The sequence below is a fragment of the Lutra lutra genome, chromosome 12, assembly GCF_902655055.1.
Source record: "Lutra lutra chromosome 12, mLutLut1.2, whole genome shotgun sequence".
NCBI lineage: Eukaryota > Metazoa > Chordata > Mammalia > Carnivora > Mustelidae > Lutra > Lutra lutra.
This window is the reverse complement of record NC_062289.1, coordinates 65,798,235-65,823,685: the sequence shown is the minus strand read 5'-3', so window position 1 is coordinate 65,823,685 and position 25,451 is coordinate 65,798,235. Positions and strand designations below refer to the sequence as shown.

Sequence of the window (25,451 nt, the reverse complement as noted above, 5' to 3'; positions counted from 1 at the left end):
CCGGCCCCCGCCCTCTGAACCTCTTGGCCTCACTTCTGGCCTCACTTCTGTTCCTTGGAGGATGGCACAGGTGGCGGGTAGCGGGCTGAGGGCCTGAGGGCCTCGGATGCAGCCTTTTCAGCCCCCACCAGCCCGCCTGGGGCTCTGAGGCACAGAAGGGCGAGAAGCCTGGTGTGCTGGCCTTGGCCACACGCCACCCAGCCAGACCCTGCTCCTCGTCCCCTTTCTTATTTTCATGCTACCACTTTGAAAAAATGGAACATGACCTGTTGTCTTTATTTAAAAAGTGTTGCTAGCCCTACCTGGGGCTCCTATACAAAAACAAAACACAATCCAAAAATGAGGCCTCTTTCTGACCAGGGACTTGGGTGGGGACTGGGGCTCAGAAACTGGAATGTGTGCCCAGGGGAGGGTGACCGGAAGCCCTCCCCACACCCCATGCTCCTCAGGATGGCCCCGGCCTGCCCCCTTTGCCTCCTGCCTTGCCAGGAGATGAAGGAGAGGCAGTCCGATCTTCTGAACGCTCCGTGGGAGCCATGCACCGACAGGCTGGTTACCAGGCTGGGGCAGTGTTGGCAAGACGCCTCATACGCCTGCAGGAGGAGAGAAGGAGTGACCCAGAGTCCCCCAGGGATCTCTAGTGCAGCCGGGGGAGTGGGGACAGAGATAGGACATGGATGATAAGAGGGAGGATCCCTAGCCCCACTCGGCCTGGGCCTGTCTGCTGCTGGAGGCCCTGAGTCTGCCCTCTCTCCAGCTTGCTCAGGTCCCGCCTACCTCTCCAGGGCTCCAGATGTGTAGGTCTGTCTGGACTGTGGTCAGACCCAACCCGAGGGCTTATTTTTGTTCCCTGTAGGGAAATCCACCCAGGGGCCTGCCTTTGGCAACTTGGTTCCCAACAAAACCAGGTCATCCCTCACCTGCCTTCAAGACAGTGCCTTTGGTCAGAGCCAGCTGTAAGGGACCTGGAGGGGTGGGGGTGTGGATACCTCGTGTTCCTGTCCTGGTCGCGGATCTTCTTTTCCATCTCGGCATCTGTCAGAGTCTCCAGCAGCGGGCACCACTGGTCAGCATCCCCTGTGTTCCGGATGGCAATCTCCACCGTGGGTAGGGGGTTCTCACTGTGGGCCGGGGTGGGGTGGGGTGGGGGGTAGTGACTGCTGAGTTCACAGAGTAGCAGCTAGAAACATCCCCAGAAACAGTGTCCACCCCCTGCCAGAATGCTGGAGCCAGGCCATGGCAGGAAGGCCCATGCCTTTCCTGCTACCTCCTCTGTCTCCTCCCTACTGGGCCATTTCCATGCCTGGCTCCTCAGAACAGCACTCCTGAGAGGAGTGGCCCGGTCATCACCTGTCACTCAGACCTCAAGGCAGAGTCACTGGAGATGCCAAGCCCAGCCCCCAACAACAACAGCCTCTCTTCAAAGCACTCTCAAACAGGCTCTTGATTGCTGCCTAGGTGTCTCTGTCTAAGCCTGGAGAGGGCATTCCCTGTGACCAGTGTTGCTGGGGAGGCAGGGGAGGGCGGTCTATCCCACTCAGTGTCCAGGGCCAGGACCCACCAGCCTCGATGCCTCATAACACTGAAGGCTGCTGGGCCGGCCTATTCCTGAATATTCTGCACACTTGCCCTTCAGCCCACTTCACTGGCCCAACTAAGCCCCAGAGAACTGGGCTATTTGCCTAAGGTAGACAGTTGGGCCTGGGACCCTTGTCCCCAAATCACTACACTCCGTAGCCTCTAAATGACCACTCTGATGGCCACCTAAGCCCCTTCTTGCCAAGGAGACACAGCATGGGCACGGGGAGGGGGGGAGGAGCAGACACCACGGGAGGGAGGACACAGCTGAGCTGCCACCTCTCCAGGCCTTGGTTTCCAAGCCTCAGAGCATGGCCCTCACAGTGACCTCTCCCAGCCCCTCCCCCTGACCACCACCGCCTCACCAGGCCCTTTTCTCTCTTCTCCAGCTGGGTGGCCTGCACCTGTCCCCCGAGGCTCAGCATCCCAAGAAGGCCAGCCCCCTCCACTGCAGCCCTATCACAAGTCTGCCCCCCCTGCAGAACACTGTTCGCTCTGGTCGGGCATTGTTGGTTTTGATATTTCATCTGGAAACCAGGAACAATATCATGGCTATCGGAACTTTTCAGAGCTTTGCTGTTATTTAAACCAGCCAACGTATGCCCACTATGTTGGCGTTGGGAAGGGGCTCCCCAGGGGCCAGGAGCCTTGTCACAGAGTCTCCCTGTAACCGGTGCTCAAGGTTGTGTGAGTGGCCCACTGGAGAGGGGTGTCCAGTGGGCACAGAGCAGCCGAGGGCCAGCTCTGGCCTCCCTCGTGTTCTTCTCCTCATCCCAGAGTCTCAAGGAACGTGAGCAGACATGGGCTAAGGTTCTCACCACAACCCAGGGCTCCCCCCGGCTCCTCTGCAGGAGTGGGGTTCACCTCTTGCTGCTGAAGCTAGTCCCCGAAGCCTGAGCTTGTGCTGGTGACTCAGAGGCCAGTGGATGCGCCAAGCCCCCACCCGAGGTTCCCCGAGGCCGAGCCTCCTCAGCAGCTCCTAACAGCTGTTCTGCAGCCAGGGCCGTGGTTTGGCAATCCTAAACCACCCAGCCACAGACCCAAACATCATCCCGCACCTCAAGGCCTCCCAGCTGCCGCCTTCCTCAGGAGGACAGACATGAAAGGCGCCAAGCCCATGCTGAGGGGAGCAAAACATGTTTTCCTCTTAATTTAAACAAGAGCTCGTGAGTAGGTTCTGGAGGCCCCTTTGTTTACCTCCCCTTGGCTCTGGGAAGATTCCACTCCTGTGGGTTTGTTCTAAAATAAGAACTGCTCGATCCAACCCTGTAAGAATGGGCTTTGGGCCAGCAGGCCTGCCTCGGATCTGGGACAAACACAAAGGCGGGAGAGCCACCTTGCTTCCCACTCCTCCTCTGAGGGGATTCCACATCACGGCTTCAAGGTCACCTGGGACCCCAAGATGCTCCTACCTTCTTGCAGAGTCCAGGTGGGGACACAGAGCCCAGGCAGGGGAGGGCCGTAGCTGAGGTGACAGAGGGCCCTGGGCCGCAGCTTGTAGGGCTGTCTTGCTGTGATCTCACTTTTATGCCCTTGCATGACACAAAAGCCAGGAAACACTACTAGGCCCACTTCACAATTGAGGAAGACAGAGTCTTGGAGGGAAATGACCTGCCCATGGCTGCTCAGCTGGGAGTGGGCAGGGGACAAAACCCGACACCACCCTCCTCTTCATGGTCAATGGATTTTTACATGGTGTGGAAGCCCACGCAATGGGGAGAGAGCAGTCTTTCGAACATATGGTGCTGGGTTAGGCAGTGGTTTCACAGGTGTCACATTAAAAAAAAGGACTGGGGGCGCTGCGCTGACTCCGTCAGTGGAACATGCAACTCTTAATCTTGGGGCTGTGAGTTTGAACCCCACACTGGATGTAGTGAGGACTTAAAATCTTAAAAAAAAAAAAAAAAAGCAGAGGCAACAAAAGAAAAAATAAACTGGACTACATTAAAACTTAAAACTTCTGTGCTTCAGGGCACCTGGCTGGCTCAGTCGGTGCCACACGAGATTTTGGGTCTCCCGGTTGTAGGTTAAAGCCCCAGGTTGGGTGTGGAGATTACTGGGCAAAACAAACTAACCAACCCAAAACCAAACCAAACCAAAACAAATAACTAAATTTAAAAAAAAAAAAAAAATGACAAAAAACTTTTGTGTTTTGAAGGACACTGTCATGAAAGTGAAAAGGCAACCCTAAAGTGGGAGAAAATATTTGCAAATCCTATCTCTGATAAGGACTCCTATCTAGAATATATAACGAACACTTACAACTCAGTAATAAAAATGCAAATGACCCCATTAAAAAACAGGGAACCTGAGCAGCCATTTTGTCAAAGGCAATGTACAAATGCCCAAGGTCATCAGTGGTCAGGGAAATGCAAATCCAAACCACCATGTTCCCCCTGCCCCACTGCCCTAGGAGGGCTAGATTCAAAAGTGAGATACCAGAAGTCTGGCTCTGCTGGCCGGGAAGTAAAATGGGAGAGGGGTGCCTCTGGAAAGCAGTCGGGCCCTCCCTCCAAGTGCTCAACACAACTATCACGTGACCCAGCAATTCCCCTCCTAGCACCTACCCAAGGGCTGAAAAGAGGCACTGAAACAAAAATGAACGCTCACCCCACTACCCTTAACAACAGCCCCAAAGGGACAATAGCCCAACTGTCCCTCGACGGCTGACTGGGTAGATAAAATATGGTCCATCTGTATGATAAGATATCACTCAGCCCCCAAAAGGAACGAAGCTCTGATACAGGCTGCCACAGGGAGAAGCGACACTGAGAAGTCAGCCACAAAAGACCACGTGATCTGGGATTCTATTTATACTGAGTACCCAGAAGAGGCAAGCTGATGGAAAGCAGATCAGTAGTCGCCTGGGGCTGAGAGCCATGGGGGCAGGGCAATGGCGAAAGGGGGCAAGGCTTGCTGGGGGTGATGAAAGCCCTGCCAGCTGTGACAGCTGGGGCTCTGCGGATCCTACAGAGCCCATGCTAGGTGGCTGGACCGCACTGTACATGCATTGTACTTCCAGGAAGTGGTTCTCAAAGCAGATAAGCAGGCAAGTAAATGCTGCCACCGGCAGGTGGGCAGAGTTCCAGGAGGAACCTGTGTGGCTCCTGGTCAACAAATCCAAAATGCCCCTGGCGTCTCCTAACCCTGATGTGCACCAGGGACACTGCCTCTCTGTCCCCCATCAGGCCCAGCTCCCAAGTTCTCTGGCCCCTCCCCCTGTCCCTGGCTTCCTCCTGGCTGGCACTCTGTCCTCCCTCCCCACCCTGGGGTCTCATGTTCCCTACCCCGGGCCTGCAGCCTCCAGTACTTTCAGTGGCCACACACAAGTCTCCTGTGCTGGACAGGGTGCTATTTCTTCTCTGCACCCAGCTGCAGCCACGGGACTGGCCAGCAACTACACTGACACAACTTTCCTCACAGGTAGCAGCTTGCAGGTTTGGGTATCTGACAGCCTCCCATGTGCCAGTCAGCCCAGGCCCTTACCCTGGTGGAGCCTGTCCCCCTCCTGCTAGGAGTCTGGGGCCCCCTATCCATTTGTTACATGCCATGCTCCCTCCTCACGCTTGCCCATATCAGGCCTGCCCGTCCCATGGCAGGAGGGAAGCAGCCTGTCCTCTGGCCTAGCTCCTGAGACTTGTCTGCCTCTGCTCACACATGCCCCGTGACCAGCAGCCTGCCCTGCTCCACTGTGGACGCCCTGCTCCACTGTGGACACAATTCAGTGCCACCATCACTGCAGATGGCACTGCAGCCGGACGCTGGGCTTGGTCCAGGGGCAGACAGACAGGACCAGCTGGCGGGAATTCAGAGCATTTATAACACGGGATGACGGAGGCCCCGGATTTCAAGCCCCTCTGAAGGAGTCATGTGACTCAGTGGTTGCCAAGCTTTGGGTGTACCAGAGACCAGGCCAGGGCTCCTGATCCCACCCTCCACAGACCAAGTGGCCCCTGGCCCTGGGGACGTGAGCCCACTCTACTCCCACTACACAGCCTTTCCCCCAGAAAGACTGATAGCAGGCTCCCTGGGGAGAGTCAAGAGCGGTCAGAGCTCCCAAAGGATGACGTGGTGCAGCAGTGACAATGTGGGTTAGGGGCAAGAGACAGAAGTTGCAGTCCCCTCCCTTGATTGCTTTAGAAGGCCACAGTTGTTCACTGGACGATGAAGCCTATGTCAAGCCAGCTTCTGACCCTAAGCTCCCGTTCCTGTCTTGCAAACTCTCTCCAAAGTCCAGCTGCCCACACTGCACACAGCACACAAGACAGGCCAGGCCTAGCATAAGGAGCGCAGGAGGCCTGGTCAGCTGGGAAATCACAAGCAGCCGTCCCAATACAAAAGAGACACTGGGGTGTCTCTCAGATTGAGATAGGCTGTGTCCCACCGGCCTGGCCTGCTGGGGCTGCTGGGAAGGGGGTATGTGCTTACCCCGGTCTCCAGTCAGCGGCCCTGCCCTCCATCCCCAGGACGAGAAACCTGCACACTCAGCATGACAGCCTGCAGATCGCAGCGGGCTGGGGCTCTGGAATGCTCCCCGTCCAGCCGGCTGGAACTTGTTAAGTGGCTTCTGAGATGGGGGCGTGGGGGCCGTCTATAAGTCCTGACCTGCCGCCACCAGGGACTCCCAAGGTAGCCTGCTCTAGGAGCTGTCTGGCACACCACCAATGGCCTGAAACCTCGGCAGGGGCTTTGGGAGGTTACCTGGGATCGCCCCGAGATAAGAGCAGGAGGACACCACCACCCGCAGGGTCTTTCTGCTCTGAGCAGCACGAGCACCCCCAGCCCACAGCATCTGCTGGTCAGAATGTGGATTCTGACCCGATCAGCATCTGGGGGATGAGGTATCTGGGGTCGTTGTCACTCCCACGACCTGTACCACTCACCACCTCCCCGGACCTAGGGAGGGGCACTCCAGCAAGTGAGGCCACCCCAGATCGGTCTTTCAGGCCCATCGGCCTTGGCTCAGGTACAGCACGAACGGACACGTAGGCCCACACCTCCAGCTGGACTCTCACAAGGGCCAGACACTGCCGCATCGCAGCTCATGGATGCCTCCTCCCAGGCAGAGCCTGGACCCTGTCTGTGCAGCAGGACCACCTGGACGGCAGGGCTGCTGGGAGGTTACGAGAGGGGAACGTGTGCTCTCAGCCCAGATGCTGGGAGTGCAGGCGGCGCTTGGACACCCCCCAGGAGCTCAGTGGTTTCCCAGGGCCAGGATCCTCAAGCCCAGAAAGTGTATGGTCATTCCTTCTCTCTTGCTCAGATTTAGAGGAACCAGTCAGAAAGCAGTCAGTCCCCTGGGATTTCTGGGAAAATCAGCTGAGACACAAACATACTCACGAGCTCCGTTAACTGTCATATCTTTGCCGAAAGACCTTCGCACTGGCTCCTCATGGGCCATTTTAAGCTGCCATCCCTGAGTAATGATCGCCAAATGTAGACGATGACAGTTATGAGCAGAATAAATGCTAACATCCTGTTTTGATGCAGGATACTCATCGCTACCCCCAGACTGCACTTTCCCAAGGGGAAAAGGAGCTCAGGGAACAGTTCCGCAGCGGGCAATCTCTACTCCCCATGATCACTCGTCAACCCCACCCCCTACCAGGCCTGTACTCTGCACTCCGGGGCCACCATCAATGGGAAAGCCACATCTGCCTCTCCAGAGGCCGCCATCCCCTGGTCCACCCTGACACTGCCACAAAGGACACAGGACTGGAATGTTCTGTTTACACTTCCACCTTCATAGGCAGCCTGGATGTGGCTCTTTATCTTTCACAACCCCCAGTATGGGGTCCTGCTGATGTGGGCACTCGACTAGCCTCTGACTTAACAATGGTGAGATATAACAGTAAAAATAAACTGCTGGAGATCCCTGATTCTCCCGAGGAGCAGCCCTTATTTGAGACAGAAAGCAAGTCCACCAGATGACAGCTCGTGGGGTGGGCAGTCCACCCCTGACGGAGGGAAGAGTCTGGGCAAAAGCACAGAGGTGGCGGGGCAGCAGAGTGTGGCCTTAGGCAGCTGGGGGGGGGCACTACTGGGTACAGAGGGGATAGAATCACCCCCCACCGTGATGAGGATGGGGAGCCCTGCCGCTGACACACAAGAGGCAGGAGAAGTGAGCCACCAAAGGGCTGCTGAGCTGGCCAAGGCTCCAGAGAGACCCAAAAGCATCACTGCACATAGGGAGACGTTCTTTCCCCAAAACAGGTTTGCAAAGGAATGAGGGCGGGCCACATCTGGTCTCCTACCTGAAGGCATAGGTCTTCTGATGCCAGCTCAGCTGACCCCGGATGCTGTAGGCAATGGTGGTGACGAACTCCCCGCCCAGCCCCAGCTCTGAGCATAGCTTCAGGGCAAATTTCTCTGGTGAGTTCTCCTTCTCTGACATGTCCCACTCAAACTGGTCCACCAGTGAAATGTTTCCCACGTGGATGTTCAGCTGGGGCAAGAACCAAAGAACACAAGGAAGAGGAGTCAGAACCGCACCCAACCTCGGGAGGCCTCGAAGAGGTGAGACAGCTGACTGGGGAGCCGCCAGGCCGAGCTGGACCTTGCCCACAGCTTGCTAGCTGAGAACCGGGGCTGGCCCTTGTCCTTCTGGCGACAGGTTCCCATCTTGTTAATGGAGTTGACACCGTGTACCTGATGAGGGGTTGTGGCGAAGACCTGGCAGAGTCACCCATCTTGCTTAGTAAGTGTGATCACAGACCCACATCCCACTCGAACAGCCCATAGCGCAAAGCCTGGGGGCAGGTAGCAGAGGCCCATGGCCAGCCCAGCCCGCCATACTCCCAGCAAACATCCTGACATGCAATCTGGTGCCAGGAGAGGGTCCGGGCCGTGGCTGTGCAGCCCCCAGACCGAGATGGGACACAGCCTGAGCCACAGGAGCATCCCACCAACACCTGCACTCAGAACCCCTACCTTTTCTCATCACGCCACAGATGAGCAGGCCTGCTCTGAAACAGGAAGGACTCATCAGGATGTGGCTGTGTTCTCTGGGCACTGTGCCCACGAGGCTCCTCCTATGGCTCTGTGGGGTTGGAACCACCCCTCACTGCTCTCTAGCTAAGCAGGCCACCATGCACCTGCCCATCCATGCTACTATCCCTGCGTACTCAGCTTTTTAAGACAAAGATCAGGGTGGCCACTGCTCGGGGACCACCTGCTGCCCTCAGAGCAGCGTGGGACCCCACTCCCTCTCCCCATTCACAAAGCCTTGCACCTCTGTACCCCGCACACCACTTTTCCCTCACTGCAAACAAGCCCCATCTTTTCCCATTTCCATGTTCTGCTCATACTGGGCGACTGACCTGTATGATGATGGTCTGCAGAATGAAACCAAAAGAGCTGCCTCTTCCCCTAACAGGAACCTAATGCCCAGTGAACCCCGAGGGCATGCTGGGACCAAAAAGATGGGAAACAGCAGGCAGCCCACAGAAAAACATCAAACAGGAGCAATGGGTATAGCCCGTTCCCACGCAACCCAAGCAGACCCTGCCCCAGCTGCAATAGCAGGAGTCCTCTGGCCACCAGGCAGCACTGCGCAGACTTGGGGGCCTGTCCCCTGCCAATAACTGGTCATTAACACTTGCATCTATTAAAAAGTACAGATTGTGTGTCATCAAGGAGAGGCACAGGGAACGCAAAGGTGAGTATGACCGGCAAAAAACCGTCTTCATGGCTGACATTCCAGCTGGGGAAGAGACACCAAAGCAAGTTAAATATGTGAATGGAGGCTGAGGCCTCCTGGGGAAGGCAGCATTTTAGGAAGAACTGAATGGACATAGAAAGCAGACCATGGGGCTCCCTGCAGAGAAGGATCCTGGGCAGAGCTGGGCCTGAGGGCTCCAGTTTCCTAAGGGCTCCAGTTTCCACAAAGGGATCTGGAAGCCCTGTGGAGTGTTTTGAGCAGCAAAACTTCCCTGGGCCAGCTATGTCCGACCTTGGTGCTAGCGAGCCCTTGTGTCAGAGCCGGGCAGGAAACTCAACCTGAGGCGGAGAAGGGGGGTGGGGGGGGGACGACAGGTGGGATGGAGGGCCTGAATGGGCCCCACAGCTGCCCAGTTGCCAAGAAAGCCTCTGGTCAGGAGAGATGGTGGCAACTCTCAGCAGATTTTCAACCGCCTGACAACTTCCTACATGGCTGCCCATAAGCTCCATGAGGATTTGAAACAACACACAAAAAAAATCCTGAGAAAAAAATATCAGGAAGCCAGCTGGTCAGACTCATGAAGACCGTACTCATGTCCAACCCCATCTATTTGGAAAATGTCGGTGGGTGTGGCTAAATCCTTAAGGCCACCTCCCCACTACGTTTATAGTTACAGGCGAGGATTCGAAGACTCGGCACAGGGCAGAGTCCTCAGGGCCATCCTTCAGAGATGACGGACGAGGTATGAGAATGCAGGTGAGGCTCCCACTGCCCCCATTTCTCTGTGAAGTTCCCCTTCCCTCTCAGTCATGCCCTTTTTCTGCTGCTTGGCCAGCCAAAATATGAAACTAGAATGGGTTAAGAAAAACAGATTCGTATTTCTCTCAAAAGAAATTAACCAGTGGGGCAACTGGCTGCCTCAATCAGTAGCACATGCAGTTTTTTTATTTTTATTTTTTTACACTTAATTTAATTTTTTAAAAAGATTTTTCTTATTTATTTATTTGAAAGAGAGAGAGGGAGAGCACAGAGGCAGAGGGAGAGGAAGAAGCAGGGAGCCTGACACAGGACTTTATCCCAGGACTCTGGGATCATGACCTGAGCCAAACGTAAACACTTAACCAACTTAACCACCCAGGTATCCCAGGACATGTAATTCCTTTTTTTTTTTTTTTTTAAGGATTTTATTTATTTATTTTACAGAAAGATAGAGAGCCCAAGCAGGCAGAGCAGCAGGAAGAGGAAGAGGGAGAAGCAGGTTCTCCGCTGAGCAGGGAGCCTGACACAGGGCTTGATTCCAGGACCCTGGGATCATGACCTGAACTGAAGGCAGATGTTTAACTGACTGACCCACCCAGGTACCCCCCAGAACATGCAATTCTTGATCTTGGGTCAAAAGTTCAAGCCCACATAAAGAAAAAAAGAAAGAAAGAAAGAAAGAAAGAAAGAAAGAAAGAAAGAAAGAAAGAAAGAAAGAAAGAAAGGAAGGAAGAAAGGAAGGAAGGAAAAAAAAGGAAGAAAGAAAGAAAGGAAGGAAAGGAAGGAAGGAAGGAAGGAAGGAAGGAAGAAAAAGAGAAAAAAAGAAAGAAAGAAAGAAAGAAAGAAAGGAAGGAAGGAAGGAAGGAAAGGAAGGAAGGAAGGAAGGAATAAATAAATCAACTAGTAAGGAGACTGAATGAGTAAACAAAAACTTCCCCACAAAGAAAAGCCCTGGGTCCTAATGGCTTCACTGGTGAATTCTATGAAACACTAAAAGAAGAACTAGCATCAATCCTTTTCAAATTCTGTCAAAAAACTGGAGGAAAGAACACACTTCATAGCTTGTTGTCCAGATACCAAAGCCAGATACTACAAGAAAACTACAGATCAATATTCTTCATAAACATTGATGCAAAGGGACACCTGGGTGGCTCAGTTGGTTGAGCAGCTGCCTTCGGCTCAGGTCGTGATCCCGGGGTCCTGGGATCGAGTCCCGCATCGGGCTCCTTGGCTCGGCGGGGAGCCTGCTTCTCCCTCTGCCTCTGCCTGCCACTCTGTCTGCCTGTGCTCCCACGCGCTCTCTCTCTCTAATAAATAAAATCTTAAAAAAACAAGCAAACAAACAAACAAACAAAAAAAAAAAACACTGATGTAAAAATCTTTAACAAAATACTAGCAAACTGAATTTTGTGGCATGTTAAAAGAATTATATGCCATGACCAAATGGGATTTATTCTAGCAATGTAAAGATGGTTCAATACAAAAACTGACCAATGTAACATACCATATTAACAGATTGAAAAAACAAAAAACACAGGATCACCTGAATAAATACAGAAAAGGCATTTGACAAAATTTAACAAACTTTCATACAAAAAACTCAACAAACTACAAAAAGAAAAAAACTTCAACTTAATAAAATCCACATATGAAAAACCTACAGTGGGGATCCCTGGGTGGCTCAGTTGGTTAAGCAGCTGCCTTCGGCTCAGGTCATGATACCAGCGTCCTGGGATCGAGTCCCACATCGGGCTCCTTGCTCGGCGGGGAGCCTGCTTCTCCCTCTGCCTCTGCCTGCCATTCTGTCTGTCTGTGCTCACTCTCTCTCCCTCTCTCTCTCTGACAAATAAATAAATAAAATCTTTAAAAAAAAAAAAGAAAAACCTACAGTGAACATCATACTCAATGGTAAAACCAGAAAGATTTTCCTTTAAGACCAGGAACTAGCCAAGGAAGCTTGCTCTTGCCATTTCTAGTCAACAGAATACTGGAATTTCTAGCCAAGAAAAAGAAAAGGTATCCCAATTGGAAAAGGAAGAAGTGAAGGTTACTTCTATTTATAGATGATACGATCTTATACATAGAAAACCTTAAAGATCACATACAAAAAAACTGTTAGAACAAATGCAACAAAGCAGCAAGATACAAAGTCAACATACAACTATCAGCTGCATTTCTATACACTAATAAACAATCTGAAAAAAAAAATTGAGAACAATTTCTTTCAGAACAGCATCAAAAAGAATAAAATACTTATGACTTAACTTAACCAAAGAGGTGAAAGGCCTGTATGATGAAAATTACAAAAACTGCTCAAAGAAATTAAAGAGAGCATAAGTAAATGAAAAGGTATCCCATGTTCATGGACTGGAAGACAGAGTATTATTAAGATGTCTAGACTATCCAAGGCAATTTACAAATTCATTGCAATCCCTACCAAAATTTCAACAATGTTTCTTGCAGAAATAGAATAAAAATCCATCTTGAACTGAAACTAAGGGACCCTGAAGAGTAAAAACAATCTTGAAAAAGAAGACCAACGCTGAAAGACTCACACATTCTAATTTCAAACCCCATAGTAATCAAAACAGTGTGGTACTGACATAAAAACAAACACATAGACCAACAAAACAGAAATCCCAGAAATAGGGGTGCCTGAGTGGCTCAGCGGGTTAAGCCTCTGCCTTGGGCTCAGGTCATGATCTCAGGGTCTTGGGATCAAGCCCCGCATCAGGCTCTCTGCTCAGCAAGGAGCCTGCTTCCCCCTCTCTCTCTGCCTGCCTCTCTGCCTACTTGTGATCTCTCTCTCTCTCTTCAGTAAATAAATAAAATCCTAAAAGAAAAAAAAAAGAAATCCCAGAAATAAACTCTCAAATATAAGGCAAATGATTTTTGACAAATGGTGCCAATACCATTCAATGTGGAAAAGAAAGTCATTTCCACAGATGATGCTAGGAAAACAGGCTATCCACATACATAAGAATTAAGTTAGACCCTTACCTGACACCATATATAAAAATTAACTCAAAATGGATGAAAAACCCAAATGTAAAAGAAAACAGAAAAAAGCCTCATAGCATTGGATTTGACAGTGACTTCTTAGATATGAGACCAAGGGCACAGGGAACAAATTAAAGGACAAACTGGACTTCATCAAAATAAAAACTTTTATGCATCAAAGGACACCATCAAAAGAGTAAAAAGGCAGAGTGCCTGGGTGCTCAGTGGGTTAAGCCTCTGCCTTTGGCTCAGGTCATGATCTCGGGGTCTTGGGATCCAGCCCCACATCGGGCTCTCTGCTTAGCAGGGAGCCTGCTTCCCCTCCTCTCTCTGCCTGCCTCTCAGCCTACTTGTGATATCTCTCTCCCTCTCTCTGTCAAATAAATAAAATTAAAAAAGAAAAAAGAGTAAAAAGGCAACCTACAGAACAAGATGAAATATTTGCAAATCACATATCTGATAGAGTGCTGATATCCACAATATATAAAGAACTTGTTAAACTCAACAACAAAAGAACAAAATACCTGATTAAAAAAAGGCAAAGAACTTGAACACATTTCTCCAAAGATCTACTACTGACCAATAGGGACATGATAGATATTCAACGTCACTAATTAACAGAAATGCAAATCAAAGCCACAATGAAATAACACCTCACACCACACAGGCTCTATAGCAGGCAGGCCTAGGCCCAAATCTCAGCACTACCACTTATCAGCTGGGCAGTATGGGGCAGGTGATTTCACCTCTTCATGTGGCAAGCTCTTCACCTGTAAAACAATGGGTAAGGCAACATCTTCCTCCAGAACTGAAGTGGGTTACTAGATAGTGGGAAGTGTGGTTGACCCAGCCAGTTCACAGGAAGAATGTGGCACTGCTGTCCATCTCACTGTGGGCTTCCCTGCTCTGCCTGGCAGCTGGCTTCATCTCCTCTGTACCACTCGGGCTCTGCTCAACACCTGGCACTGCCCTGAATACATCCAGAATACATCCTTACTCAGAGAAAACAGCCCACAACCCTTCCTGGGGTAAAGAGTCACATGCTACCTTTAGGAGAGCTTTCCAGAAGTCCAATTCCACAGCATGGACCCTAAAGCCAGGGAGGTTCAAGGACTCAATGTACTCTCAGCACCCTATGACCCACTCAGGACAAGGCAGGCTCTGGAGCAGGGTGAAGAACTGCCCACCTTAATGATGACACGCTGATCTGACTGGTCCTCCAGGATGCTGTCTGTGGGATAAGATTCTATCTGTTGTCTGATGGCAGAGGCGATGGCTGGCACAAATGTCAGCGGGTTCAAATCCAGGTCATCACAGAGGATTTCTGAAAACATCTCAGGGGTCATCAGCTTCTCTGAAATCAGGAAAAAGGGCAGGAATTACCAACTGATTGCAGGACCTAACTTCACCATGTTTGGCCCTAGCCTCCCCATCCCCTTGCTTCTCTACTAGACCTCCCCAACAAAGTTGAGGATGAAGGGAATGACCACTCTGGGAGGGTGGGTGACCCTCTCAGACATGGGGCTGGGGGAAGAAGTGGAGGAAGAGCATCACCGGCTTCTGGCCCTCATTCCACACATATAATCCTTTGACACCTTAATCTGGGACTTCTAGACTCCTGAATAGAAAGGAAATAAATTATTGTTTAAGTCACCCAGTCTGGCATTTTGTTATGGAAGTCTGACCAAAATAACAGTCTCCTTCCAGGTAAGTCACTTTGAGGTCGGCATCCCACTGGCATACCATCATTCACCACTTCCTTCCCAAAAGAGAAATCCCTGAGATATTAGGCTGCTTGTGGCTTTTTAGGGACCTTACTTCAGCTTCTCTCAGGGCAGGACATACACATAACAAGGTGACAAATATGCGTGTAAATGGACATCCAGCGATGCTGGAAATGTAGCCATACCAGGTAAGAACTTGCACTGGGCCATCTGCAACTGGCCAGTTACAGCAAGGTACCATGTGATCAAATGTTTTCTCTGTTCTGCCCTGTTGTTGTAACCCAAACTGTAATGGCCATGCACCACTTCTGGGATGAGCCACAGATAAGAAAGGATGCATCCCCTTATTGGTACATGGCATGATTCCATCATCAGGAACCAGGTCTGCTCAACAACTTACCCTCCTATTTCCTCACTAGCCCAGAAGGGCTAGAGACCAGCCATCCTAACAGTACCACCAGGACAGACCCAGAACACTCAGCCAGTAAGATCAGTAACTCATATAGCAAGCAAGCATAGTTAATTTTGGAAAATGCAGCACAGAGCTGAAGTGCCCTATGAAGCACCCTATGAGTACAATGTGCAAAACATTACTAAACTTTTTTTTTTAAGATTTTATTTATTTATTTGACAGAGAGAGATCACAAGCAGGCAGAGAGGCAGGTAGAGAGAGAGGAGGAAGCAGGCTCCCTGCTGAGCACCCGATGCGGGGCTCGATCCCAGGACCCTGAGATCATGACCTGAGCCGAAGGCAGCGGCTTAACCCACTGAGCCACCCAGGCGCTCCATTACTAAACTTTTTAGTTTGAGATAACTGTAGATTAACATGCAGTCTTGATTACTGTAGCTATATGTTAAGACTTGAGACTGGGGAGACTGATTCCTCCTACTTTATTCTTTTTCAAAACTGCTTTAGTTATTCTAGTTCCTTTGCCTTTCCATTCAAATTTTAGATAATTTTGTCTACATATACAAAAAGTCTTGCTGAAATTCTCACAGGAATTGCATTCAACTTGCATATCAATTTAGGGGAACTGACATCTTGAGTATTCTAATCCATGAACATGGTATGCCTGTCCATTTATTTCAATCTTCTTTAATTAATTTTATTAGTGTTTTTGTAGTTTTGGCATATAAGTCCTGTAAATATCTGCTAGATTTACACCAAAGTACTGTTTTTCTTTTTTAAAAGATTTTTAGAGATGGAGAACTCATGTGTGCATGGGGGTAGAGGGAGAATCCCAAGCAGACTCCATGCTGAACCTGGAGCCTGATGCCACAACCCTGAGATCATGACGTAAGCCAAAGAGTTGGTTGCTCAACCAACCACACTGCCCAGGTGCCCCCAAAGTATTCCTTTTCTTACTGAGTGAATGTAAATGGTAACATATTTTTGAGTTCCCACTGTTCACCAATAGTACATAGAAATAAAATTGATTTTTGCATGTTTATCTTGTATCCTATGACCCTGCTGAACTTATCATTAGTGTTAACAGGTTTTTTTGTCGATACCTTGGGATTTTCTATGTAGGCAATCATGTCATCTACAAATAGGGAGAGTTTACTTAATAACTTATTACGATTTATTTTAGAGAGAGAGTGAGTGTGTGAGCAGGAGGGGCAGAGGTAGAAAGATAATCCTGAAGCAGAATCCCTGGTGAGTCCAGAGTCCAATGTGGAGCTCAGTCCCAGGACCCTGAGATTAAGACCCAAGCCAAAATCAAGAGTTGGCACCCAACTGACTGAGCCACCCAGCCACCCCCGAAGAGGGACAGTTTCTTTCTGATCTGTAAGTTTTCAATTTAATTTTCTTGCCCAACTGCACTGGCTAGGTACAAGAGTGATGAGAGCAGACATCTTTGTTTTGTCCCTGATCACAGGCAGGAAACATTTAGTCTCTCACCATTAAGTATGTTAGCTATAAGATATTTTGTATATATTCTTTATTATATTGAAGTAGTTTCCCTCTATTCTCATTTTTCTTTAAGTTTTCATCAAGAATGACTGTTTTGTTAATTTTTTTTCTGCAACAAATTGCTATCGTCTGGTTTTTCTTTTTTAGTCTGTTAATACGGTAGATTATGTTGACTGATTTTCAAACATTTAATTAGATTTGCATCCCCAGAATAACAAACCCTATTTGGGTCACTGGTGTACAATTCTTTTTATATATTGCTGAATTCTGCTTGCTACTCTTTTATTAAGGATTTATGTGTCCCAGCGCCTGGGTGGCTCAGTCATTTGTGTCTGACAATTGATCTTAGCTCAGTTCCTGATCTCAGGGTTGAGTTCAAGCCCTGCACTGGCTCCGTGCTGAGCACGAAACCTACTTTAAGGATTTTATTTGTCAGAGAGAGAGAGAGAGACAGAGACAGAGAGCGCACACACAAGCAGGCAGTGTGGCAGGAAGAGGCAGAGAGAGAAGCAGGCTCCCCACTGAGCAAGGAGCGATGCCAAGACTGGATCCCAGGGCCCTGGGATCATGACCTGACCCAAAGGCAGTGGCTTAACTGATTGAGCCACCCAGGCGTCCCTGAAACCTACTTAAAAAAAAAAAAAAAAGGATTTATGTCTATATGGGGCGCCTGGGTGGCTAAGTGGGTTAAGCCTCTGCCTTCGGCTCAGGTCGTGATCTCAGGGTCCTGGGATTGAGCTGCATATCGGGCTCTTTGCACAGCGGGGAGCCTGCTTCCCCCCTCTCTCTGCCTACTTGTGATCTCTCTCTTTCTCTGTTAAATAAATAAATAAAATCTTTTTTTTTAAGATTTTATTTATTTGACAGAGAGAAATCACAAGTAGGCAGAGAGAGAGGAGGAAGCAGGCTCCCTGCTGAGCAGAAAGCCCGATGTGGGGCTCGAACCCAGGACCTGGGATCATGACCTGAGCCGAAGGCAGCGGCTTAACCCACTGAGCCACCCAGGCGCCCCAATAAATAAAATCTTTAAAAAAAAAACCCAATTTATGTCTATAATCATTAGGGATACTGGTCTACAATTTATTTCTGTACTGTCTTTAGTTTTGATAACAAGGTAGTATGAGCTTTGTGAAATGCATGGGGGGGTCAGTAAAATTCATTGGGAATTGTTCCCTCTTCTATTTTCTGGAAAAGACTGCAGAGAATTTATGTTAGTCTTCTTTAAATGTTTGGTAAAATTCCCCAGAGCCACTATTTGTGCCTGGAAATTTCCTTTTGAAGAGGTTTTCAAATTATGAATCATATTTCTTAATAGTGATAGGTCAATTCAAATTATCTATATGATAATGAGTGAACTATGGTAGCATATGTTTTACAAGAAATTGCTCCATTTTGTCTAAATTGTCAAACTTATGTGTGTAGAGCTTTTGTGGTTCTCCCTTCTGATATCTACCGAGTCTATAGTGAACTTGATAATTTTTGTTTTCATCTTTTGTTGTTAGTCCTGCTAGGTATGTCAATTTTACTGAGCTTTTTCAAAGTATCGGCTGTATTTCATTAATTTTCTCCATTGTCTTTCTGCTCTATTAAGCCCAGCCTTCTGCTTGCTTTGGTTTTATTTTGCTCTGCTTTTTCTCAATTCTTGAAGCAGGAGCTTAGATTATAAATCTGAAACTTTCTACTTTTCTACTGTAAACTCTGATGCTACAGATTACCCTGTCAGGACTACTTTAGCTGTATCCTACAATTTTGGTATGGGATTATTTTCATTCAGGTTCATGTATACACTTATCTCCCTTTAGGTTTCCTCTCTGAACCATGAATTAGTTAGAAACATGTTGCTGAGTTTACAAGCATTTGAGTCCCTTCTGGTTGAAGAACACATAATATACAATTTCAATTCTTTTAAATTTGTTGAGGTTTGTTTTATGACCCATGACATGGTTTGTATGGTGTATGTCCCATAGGAAGTTAAAGAGAGTATGCATTTTGCTGTGACAGATGCAGTGTTCCACAAATGCTTGACACTGCTAGCTGCTGGTGGTGGTGGTGGGTTTCTATCATCTTGCTCATTTTCTTTTTTTTTTTTTTTAATATTTTATTTATTTATTCGACAGAGAGAGAGAGACAAGTAGGCAGAGCAACAGACAGGGGTGGGGGTGGGTGGGTGGGAAGCAAGCTCCCTGCTGAGCAGAGAGCCCAATGTGGGGCTCGATGCCAAGACCCTGGGATCATGACCTGAGCTGAAGGCAGAGGATTTAACCCACTGAGCCACCCAGGCACCCCTCATCTTGCTCATTTTCTGTCTAGTTGCTCTATCAGTTGTTGAGAGAGAGAGATATCAAAGTCTGCACTGTAATTGTGGATTGGCCTGTTTCTCCTTTCAGTTCTGTTTTTGCTTCCCATTTTTTCCAGCTCTGCTGTTTGGTGCGCACATATTTAGGATTGCTATGTCTTGTTGGTGGACTGATCTTTTTATCATTACAGACCCCCCAACCCTTATCTGTGGCTTTGCTTTCCACAGTCTGTTACCTGTTGCCAAGTTTGGTCTGGAAGCAGATGACCATCCTTCTGAGGTATCATCAGAAGATCACAGTAGGCTAATTCTACAGCTCACTTGATCTCATCACGTAGGCATTTTATCGTCTCAAATCATAGCAAGAACAAGGGTGAGTACAGTACACTAAGGTATTCTGAGAGACCACATTCACGTAACTTCTATTACAGTACTGTTATAATTGTCCTATTGTTGTTAATCTCTTGCTGTACCTAGTTTATAAACTTTACTGTAAGTACGTATGCATAAGAAAAAATATGGTATACATCGGACTGGGCACTATCTGAGGTTTCATGCACCCACTGGGGGCCTTGAAACATATTCCCTATGGAGAAGGGGGTACGACTGTACTTCATCTCTCTACCTATGGTCATTTGCTTTGCTCTTAAGTCTGCCTCATCTGATACTAATGCTACCATTTCTGCTTTCTTCTGATCAATGCCTGAATGATGTATCTTTTCTGTGTTCTTACATCCAACTTACTTATATCATTATATTTGAAATAAGTTTCTTGTAGATAATCTATCATTTAAAAAATGCACTCTGGGGGCACCTGGGTGGCTCAGTGGGTTAAGCCGCTGCCTTCGGCTCAGGTCATGATCCCAGAGTCCTGGGATCGAGCCCCACATTGGGCTCTCTGCTCAGCAGGGAGCCTGCTTCCTCCTCTCTCTCTGCCTGCCTCTCTGCCTACTTGTGATTTCTCTCTGTCAAATAAATAAATAAAATCTTTAAAAAAAAAAAATGCACTCTGCTCAGTTGGTAGAGCATGTGACTCTTGATCTTGGGGTCGTGAGTTCGAGCCCCATGCTGGGTGCAGAGGTTACTTTAAAAAATGAAGTGTTGGGGTGCCTGGGTGGCTCAGTGGGCTAAAGCCTCTGCCTTCGGCTCGGGTCAAAATAAATAAACAAAATCTTTAAAATAAATAAATAAATAAATAAATAAATAAATGAATGAATGAAGTGTTGAGGGGCGCCTGGGTGGCTTAGTCATTAGGCATCTGCCTTTGGCTCGGGTCATGATCCCGGGCTCCTGGGATTGAGCCCCGCATCGGGCTCCCTGCTCATCGGGAGGCCTGCTTCTCCCTCTCTCACTCCCCGTGTTCCCTCTCTCGTTGAGTCTCTCTCTGTTAAATAAATAAATAAAATATTTTTTTTAAAAATGAAGTGTTGGAAAAAGTGCACTCTGAGAATCTCTTTTTTTTTTAAACTGGTAATTACTGACATATTAAGGCTTACATCTGCCACTTTGTTTTTGTTTTTCCTGTTTTCTTTTCTTACCTTCCTGTGGGTTACTTGGAACATTTTTTAGGATTCCATTTTGATTTATCTGTAGTATTTTTGAGCATATCTCTTTGTGGAGAATTTTCAAGTGCCCTTCTATATGTAACATCATATACACATAACTTATCAGTCTATGGTTTCTTCATTTTTACCAATTCAAGTGAAGTATAGAAACCTTACCTCTCATCACGTCCCTTTACATTTCCCCATTTATAATATAAGTATCTTAATATATTTCCTCTACGTATATTTAGAACCACATCAGACAGCATTACCACATTTGCATCAACTGTTGAACATAATTTAGAAAACTCAAGAGGAGAAAGCAAGCTTATTATATTTACCCATACCTTTGCTTATCATATTTATTCTTCCTTCATGATGTTCTGAAGTTTCTTTTATAATACCCTTTTTTTTTTTATCTTGACAAAATATCTTTTACTCTGAATTAAACAAAAGCAAAACTCCAAACAAGAAATGCTTCTACTCACATTGTATTTTAAATTGTATAAAAGAACTTGTGCTCGCTTCGGCAGCACATATACTAAAATTAAATTGTATAAAAGTTTTCTTTAAACCTGAATCACCTCAAATTTGTCAGTAGGTCTTTTTTTCTTCATCTTTACTGAGACCAAATAGTTACAGCCAAATAGTTACTGTGATATCTGAGAATCCCTTCACACTGGACGGCATCCAATTAAAGTACCAGCGTAGCTCTCATTTATCAATGAGAATATTTTATTCAAGATCCCAAAACAAAGTTGAGGAGTTAAGGTGGGTTTGAATTGAAGAACAGGGTCAAGTTAAATCTGGAAACAAAGTTTTCACTTGGTGGAAACTGAAATCCATGTATACATTCTAATCAAAGACCTGTCCCATGTAGGGGTTTTCAAGTTTTTAAGAGTCTACCAGGCCAAACCCTTGGCCGCCTTTGCTGCTTTTGCTTTGCTTTTCCCCTTCCCTTTTTCTCGCTTTGCCTTCAGCCTTTTCCTTTGTCTCTGGTTCATCCATATGGGGTACTGTCCATGCTGGTCTAGAAGACTCTTTTTGTTTCTCTTAATTTCAGTCTCCATTTTCATGTCATCTTTTTCATCTTGTACCACACACTGAGTTTTCTCTTGACAATGTTTGGGTACCACCACAGTTGCTATCTCTTGAACATCTTTCATTAAAACATCACTATCTATTTTAAGAATACTTTTCAGTCGGCTGAGTTCCTTTGGGGCATTCTTTTTTCTCTTTTCTGCATGCATCTTCCTCTTCCACTTACTCCGTAAGCTTTTAGCCATACTTTACCTGGAAAGCGGGAAACTCACCGACTACACTCAGAAGCACGCTGACCGGAAGCCTCCGCACCTATAATACCCTTTTTTAAGATAAGATTTATTTGAGAGAAATAGAGCACGCGCACATAGAGGGGAAGTGAGAGGGAGAAGCAGGCTCCCCACTGAGTACAGAGCCTGATGCAGGGCTTGATCCCAGGACCCTGAGATCATGACCCAAGCCAAACGCAGCCACTTAACCGACTGAGCCACCCAGGTGCCCCTCCTTTAAAAAAAAAAAAAAAACTTATTTGAGAGGGAGTCAGCGAGTGAGAGCACAAGCAGGTGGAAGGGCAGAGGTAGAAGGAGGAGACTCCCCACTGAGCAGGGAGCCCGATGCAGGGCTAGATCCCAGGACTCTGGGATCATGTCCTGAGCTGAAGGCAAACACTTAACCGACTGAGCCACCCAGGTGCCCTATCGTCTCCCTTCTTTTAGGTTAGGTCTCTAGGCGATAGTATTCCTTCATCTGAGGATTTCCCTTTCATTCCTGAAGGATATTTTTACTGGGTGTAAGATTCAAGATCGGCAGTCCTTTTCTTCCAGCGCTCAAAAAACCACGTGCCATTTCCTCCAGCCTCCATGGTTTCGGATGAGAAATCTGCTGTCAGCCTAGGTCTTTCCCTCTAAGTCAGGTGTTCTTTTTCTCAGCTTACAAGATCTTTTCTTTGGTTTTAGTTTTCAGAAGTTTAACTAAGATAGGCCTTGGCATGGACTTCTTTGGGTTTATGTTGCTGGGATCCACTCGGCTTCCTGAATCTGTCACTTGGGGTTTTTAAGCATCCAAAGGGAACACATGGACACAAATCTCTAGAGCCTGCTTCCTGTAGCCAGGCCCCACAGAGTTAACCTGCAGGGCCCTGGTCACCCCTGGCTCGTGTGCAGGAGAAGATGCCACACCTTCTCCTGGGGCAGCTCAGGGCCCTGCCTCAGGATGCCCTCAGCCCCTGGTGGGGCCACACTGGCGTCCACATGTTCTTGTTCAGCAGCTTGTCCTTTCTGGAGGATTTTAACACACCCCAAGGAGGCTGGCTATTGAGACAGATAATGTCATACTTCACCAGTGACTCACATAAGCTCTCTTCCATATCCTTCTAAGAGAAAATAACCTTGAACTCGTTGTTAACAGCTTCCTTCCAAAAAGTTTGTTGGAGCCAAATCCCGGTTCTGAAGACTGTCCTGGTTCTGGAGGACATGTAGTTCATTCACGGCGCTCAACATTTTCAGTCCCTTGGTGATATGATAAAGTATCTCACACCCACCATAGTTACTTGAAATTTCTAAGTAAATGAGATATGATCACAAAGAACACCAGTGATTCTGAACATGCAATTTTAACTCCCATGCCAGGGGCACAGCTTCCTAATCACCAGTTAAGAATTACAGCTCTTAGACAGGCTAAGTACCACTGTGGGCTGATGAAGAGCTTGCAGAACAAAATTATTTTGGTTCTCCAAGGGTTTGTACCAAATTACACTTAGTGGGGGATAGGATATGTTACCAGAGGATTCCTTTGAGGAATAGCCCAGAGAAACTCCTGGCAGTGTTCCCAGAAGATACAGGTCTTCACTGCGTTATACAGTGTCCTCTTTCTGGGAGCCAGGGGGAAAGGTGCTTTTGGATGCAAGCAGTACGTTGTGATTCTGTTGCTTCTGAGCCTCGAGTGGCTGCTCATCTTGACCACACCAGGAACTGCAGAACCAATCATCCGGTCGCTTTCTGCCCAGTTCTAAAGGGCTGAGTGGCATGCCCTCCCCTCACCCCGTATGCCTACTGAACTGAGAATATGAACCAGAACACTGGCTTTGTTTTGCATCTTCTCATTTCATCTTCTGCCTCATCCAATTTTCCCTAATGACATATTTTGCATTTGCTTTATTCTTTTGTACCCAGCGTTCCCATGTAAGATGCCTTCTCCCTTCTAAAATAGGGTGGGAGTAGAGATAAATAGTTTGAGATTTCTACATGTTATTGAAGAAGCATAACATGATAATATGTGTACGGAGTCAGTTTGAATAGCTAAGTTCCTATGCCATGGCCTATGGCCAGGTTCTATGCTAAATGTTGTAAGAAGAGCAGTGATTAAAAAAAAAAACCAGCTCTCTGACCTCAAGGGGTTGAAACAGGGAGAGAGAAAGATGAATTAACAATGAACTCTAACACACACCAGCAAAGATAAGCCGGGAATGGTGTAACAGAGGCTGTGCAGCACTGGCCATGGCCTGGGGCTCATCAGCTGTCCTGTCCCCATGTTGGAGTATCACCAACGCACCATACCTGCCCTATGCTCATTACAACCTCCTGGAACCCCTCATCCCAACTCCCCCTGGCCATATCCTCTCTCTAGCCCACTAACCCATGGGCCCTGGAGGACAGGCACCTGGCTCTTGGGTCTTATTCCCAGAGCTGGGCAGAGGCCCTTGGACTCAGGCCTGGCACGTCAAGTGACAGGAGATGACCACAGGAAGCACTCTGATTCCTCCAGAAAGCTCAAGACAACTGTGTATCAACAACTACACACATTCTTCCTTGAGGAAATCCCTCTGGGACAAAAAAGTTGTAAGCAATTATGTTCTCTGCCATGGAAAGGTCTAACAGCAGAAGGAGTTTGAGCAAACAGAGGCACTACAACTCACCAGGAAATCGTGCACTAATTATGAAGACCAAAGAAACCAGAGAGATACTTATAAGTGAATTAAAATAAAATTATACTCGCACTATAACTACAAGTCTGTTAAGTATGCTTGCACGTGCAAATGACTGGCAGGGAAACTATTAGCAGGGACGGTGAGATTCTGGACAGTCTCCACTTTCCTTCACTTAAAAATGATACTTATGGGGCGCCTGGGTGGCTCAGTGGGTTAAAGCCTCTGCCTTCAGCTCAGGTCATGGGATCGAGCCCCGCATCGGGCTCTCTGCTTAGCAGGGAGCCTGCTTCCTCCTCTCTCTCTCTCTGCCTGCCTCTCTGCCTACTTGTGATCTCTGTCTGTCAAATAAATAAATAAAATCTTTAAAAAAAAATGATACCCGGGGCACCTGGGTGGCTCAGTGGGTTAAAGCCTCTGTCTTCGGCTCAGGTCATGATCCCAGGGTCCTGGGATCGAGCCCCACATCGGGCTCTCTGCTCAGCAGGGAGCCTGCTTCCTCCTCTCTCTGACTGCCTCTCTGCCTACTTGTAATCTCTATCTGTCAAATAAATAAATAAAATCTTAAAAAAAAAAATGATACTCACTGGGGTTTTTCACTGTTGTTGTTTGGTTTGGATCTGAATATAAATAATCTGTTTATTGCAAAAAGTCTGAAAGATTCAGGAAAACAATAAAAAAAAATAAATACAGGTGCAATCCTCCTTCCTCACTGGGATAAGAACACAACACTCCGGCGAACATCTCCTATGCTTTCGTCTGCTCCTTTGCATGGAGTCATGCTCAGACTTTGGGAGCCAGGGAAAAGCAGGAACCTGACCCAGGACTTACAAAGCCAAGGATGGTAAGAGGATGAACAGAGCAAGGGCAGACCTTATGGGGCCCAGTGAGGTACGAGCACACACACAGATCATGAAAAACCAGAGGGGTGGACAAGGCTGATGGGAGGTGTATGGATGGCCATGCGGCCAAACTGGTCTAAGCAGCATCAAGGTCATCATCAAGCTCTGT

The 25,451-nt window shown here is 47.9% G+C and overlaps 2 protein-coding genes across 3 annotated transcripts in view; both read right to left on the bottom strand.

The window, feature by feature from the left end:
• Positions 1 to 257: 257 nt before the first annotated feature.
• The window catches only part of SMARCB1 (SWI/SNF related, matrix associated, actin dependent regulator of chromatin, subfamily b, member 1), a 38,214-nt gene continuing 13,020 nt past the window's right edge, over positions 258 to 25,451 (bottom strand). For both annotated transcript variants that reach the window (XM_047696781.1, XM_047696782.1), the window contains exons 6-9: positions 14,185 to 14,351; positions 7,833 to 8,023; positions 990 to 1,121; positions 258 to 593 (exon numbers count right to left, since the gene is read on the bottom strand). In XM_047696781.1, coding sequence (XP_047552737.1) covers positions 554 to 593; positions 990 to 1,121; positions 7,833 to 8,023; positions 14,185 to 14,351 — 530 coding nt within the window. In that variant the 3' untranslated portion in view covers positions 258 to 553. The remainder of the gene's footprint in view (positions 594 to 989; positions 1,122 to 7,832; positions 8,024 to 14,184; positions 14,352 to 25,451) is intronic.
• LOC125081893 (uncharacterized protein C12orf31 homolog) lies at positions 21,177 to 21,777 on the bottom strand. The gene has a single exon (XM_047696788.1). The coding sequence runs from the start codon at positions 21,760 to 21,762 to the stop codon at positions 21,379 to 21,381; it is 384 nt and encodes a 127-aa protein (XP_047552744.1). The 5' UTR covers positions 21,763 to 21,777; the 3' UTR covers positions 21,177 to 21,378.

What these genes read in the sequence shown, in the direction of transcription:
- LOC125081893 (XM_047696788.1), bottom strand. Translation starts at nt 21,762, where the DNA reads ATGGCTAAAAGCTTACGGAGTAAGTGGAAGAGGAAGATGCATGCAGAA.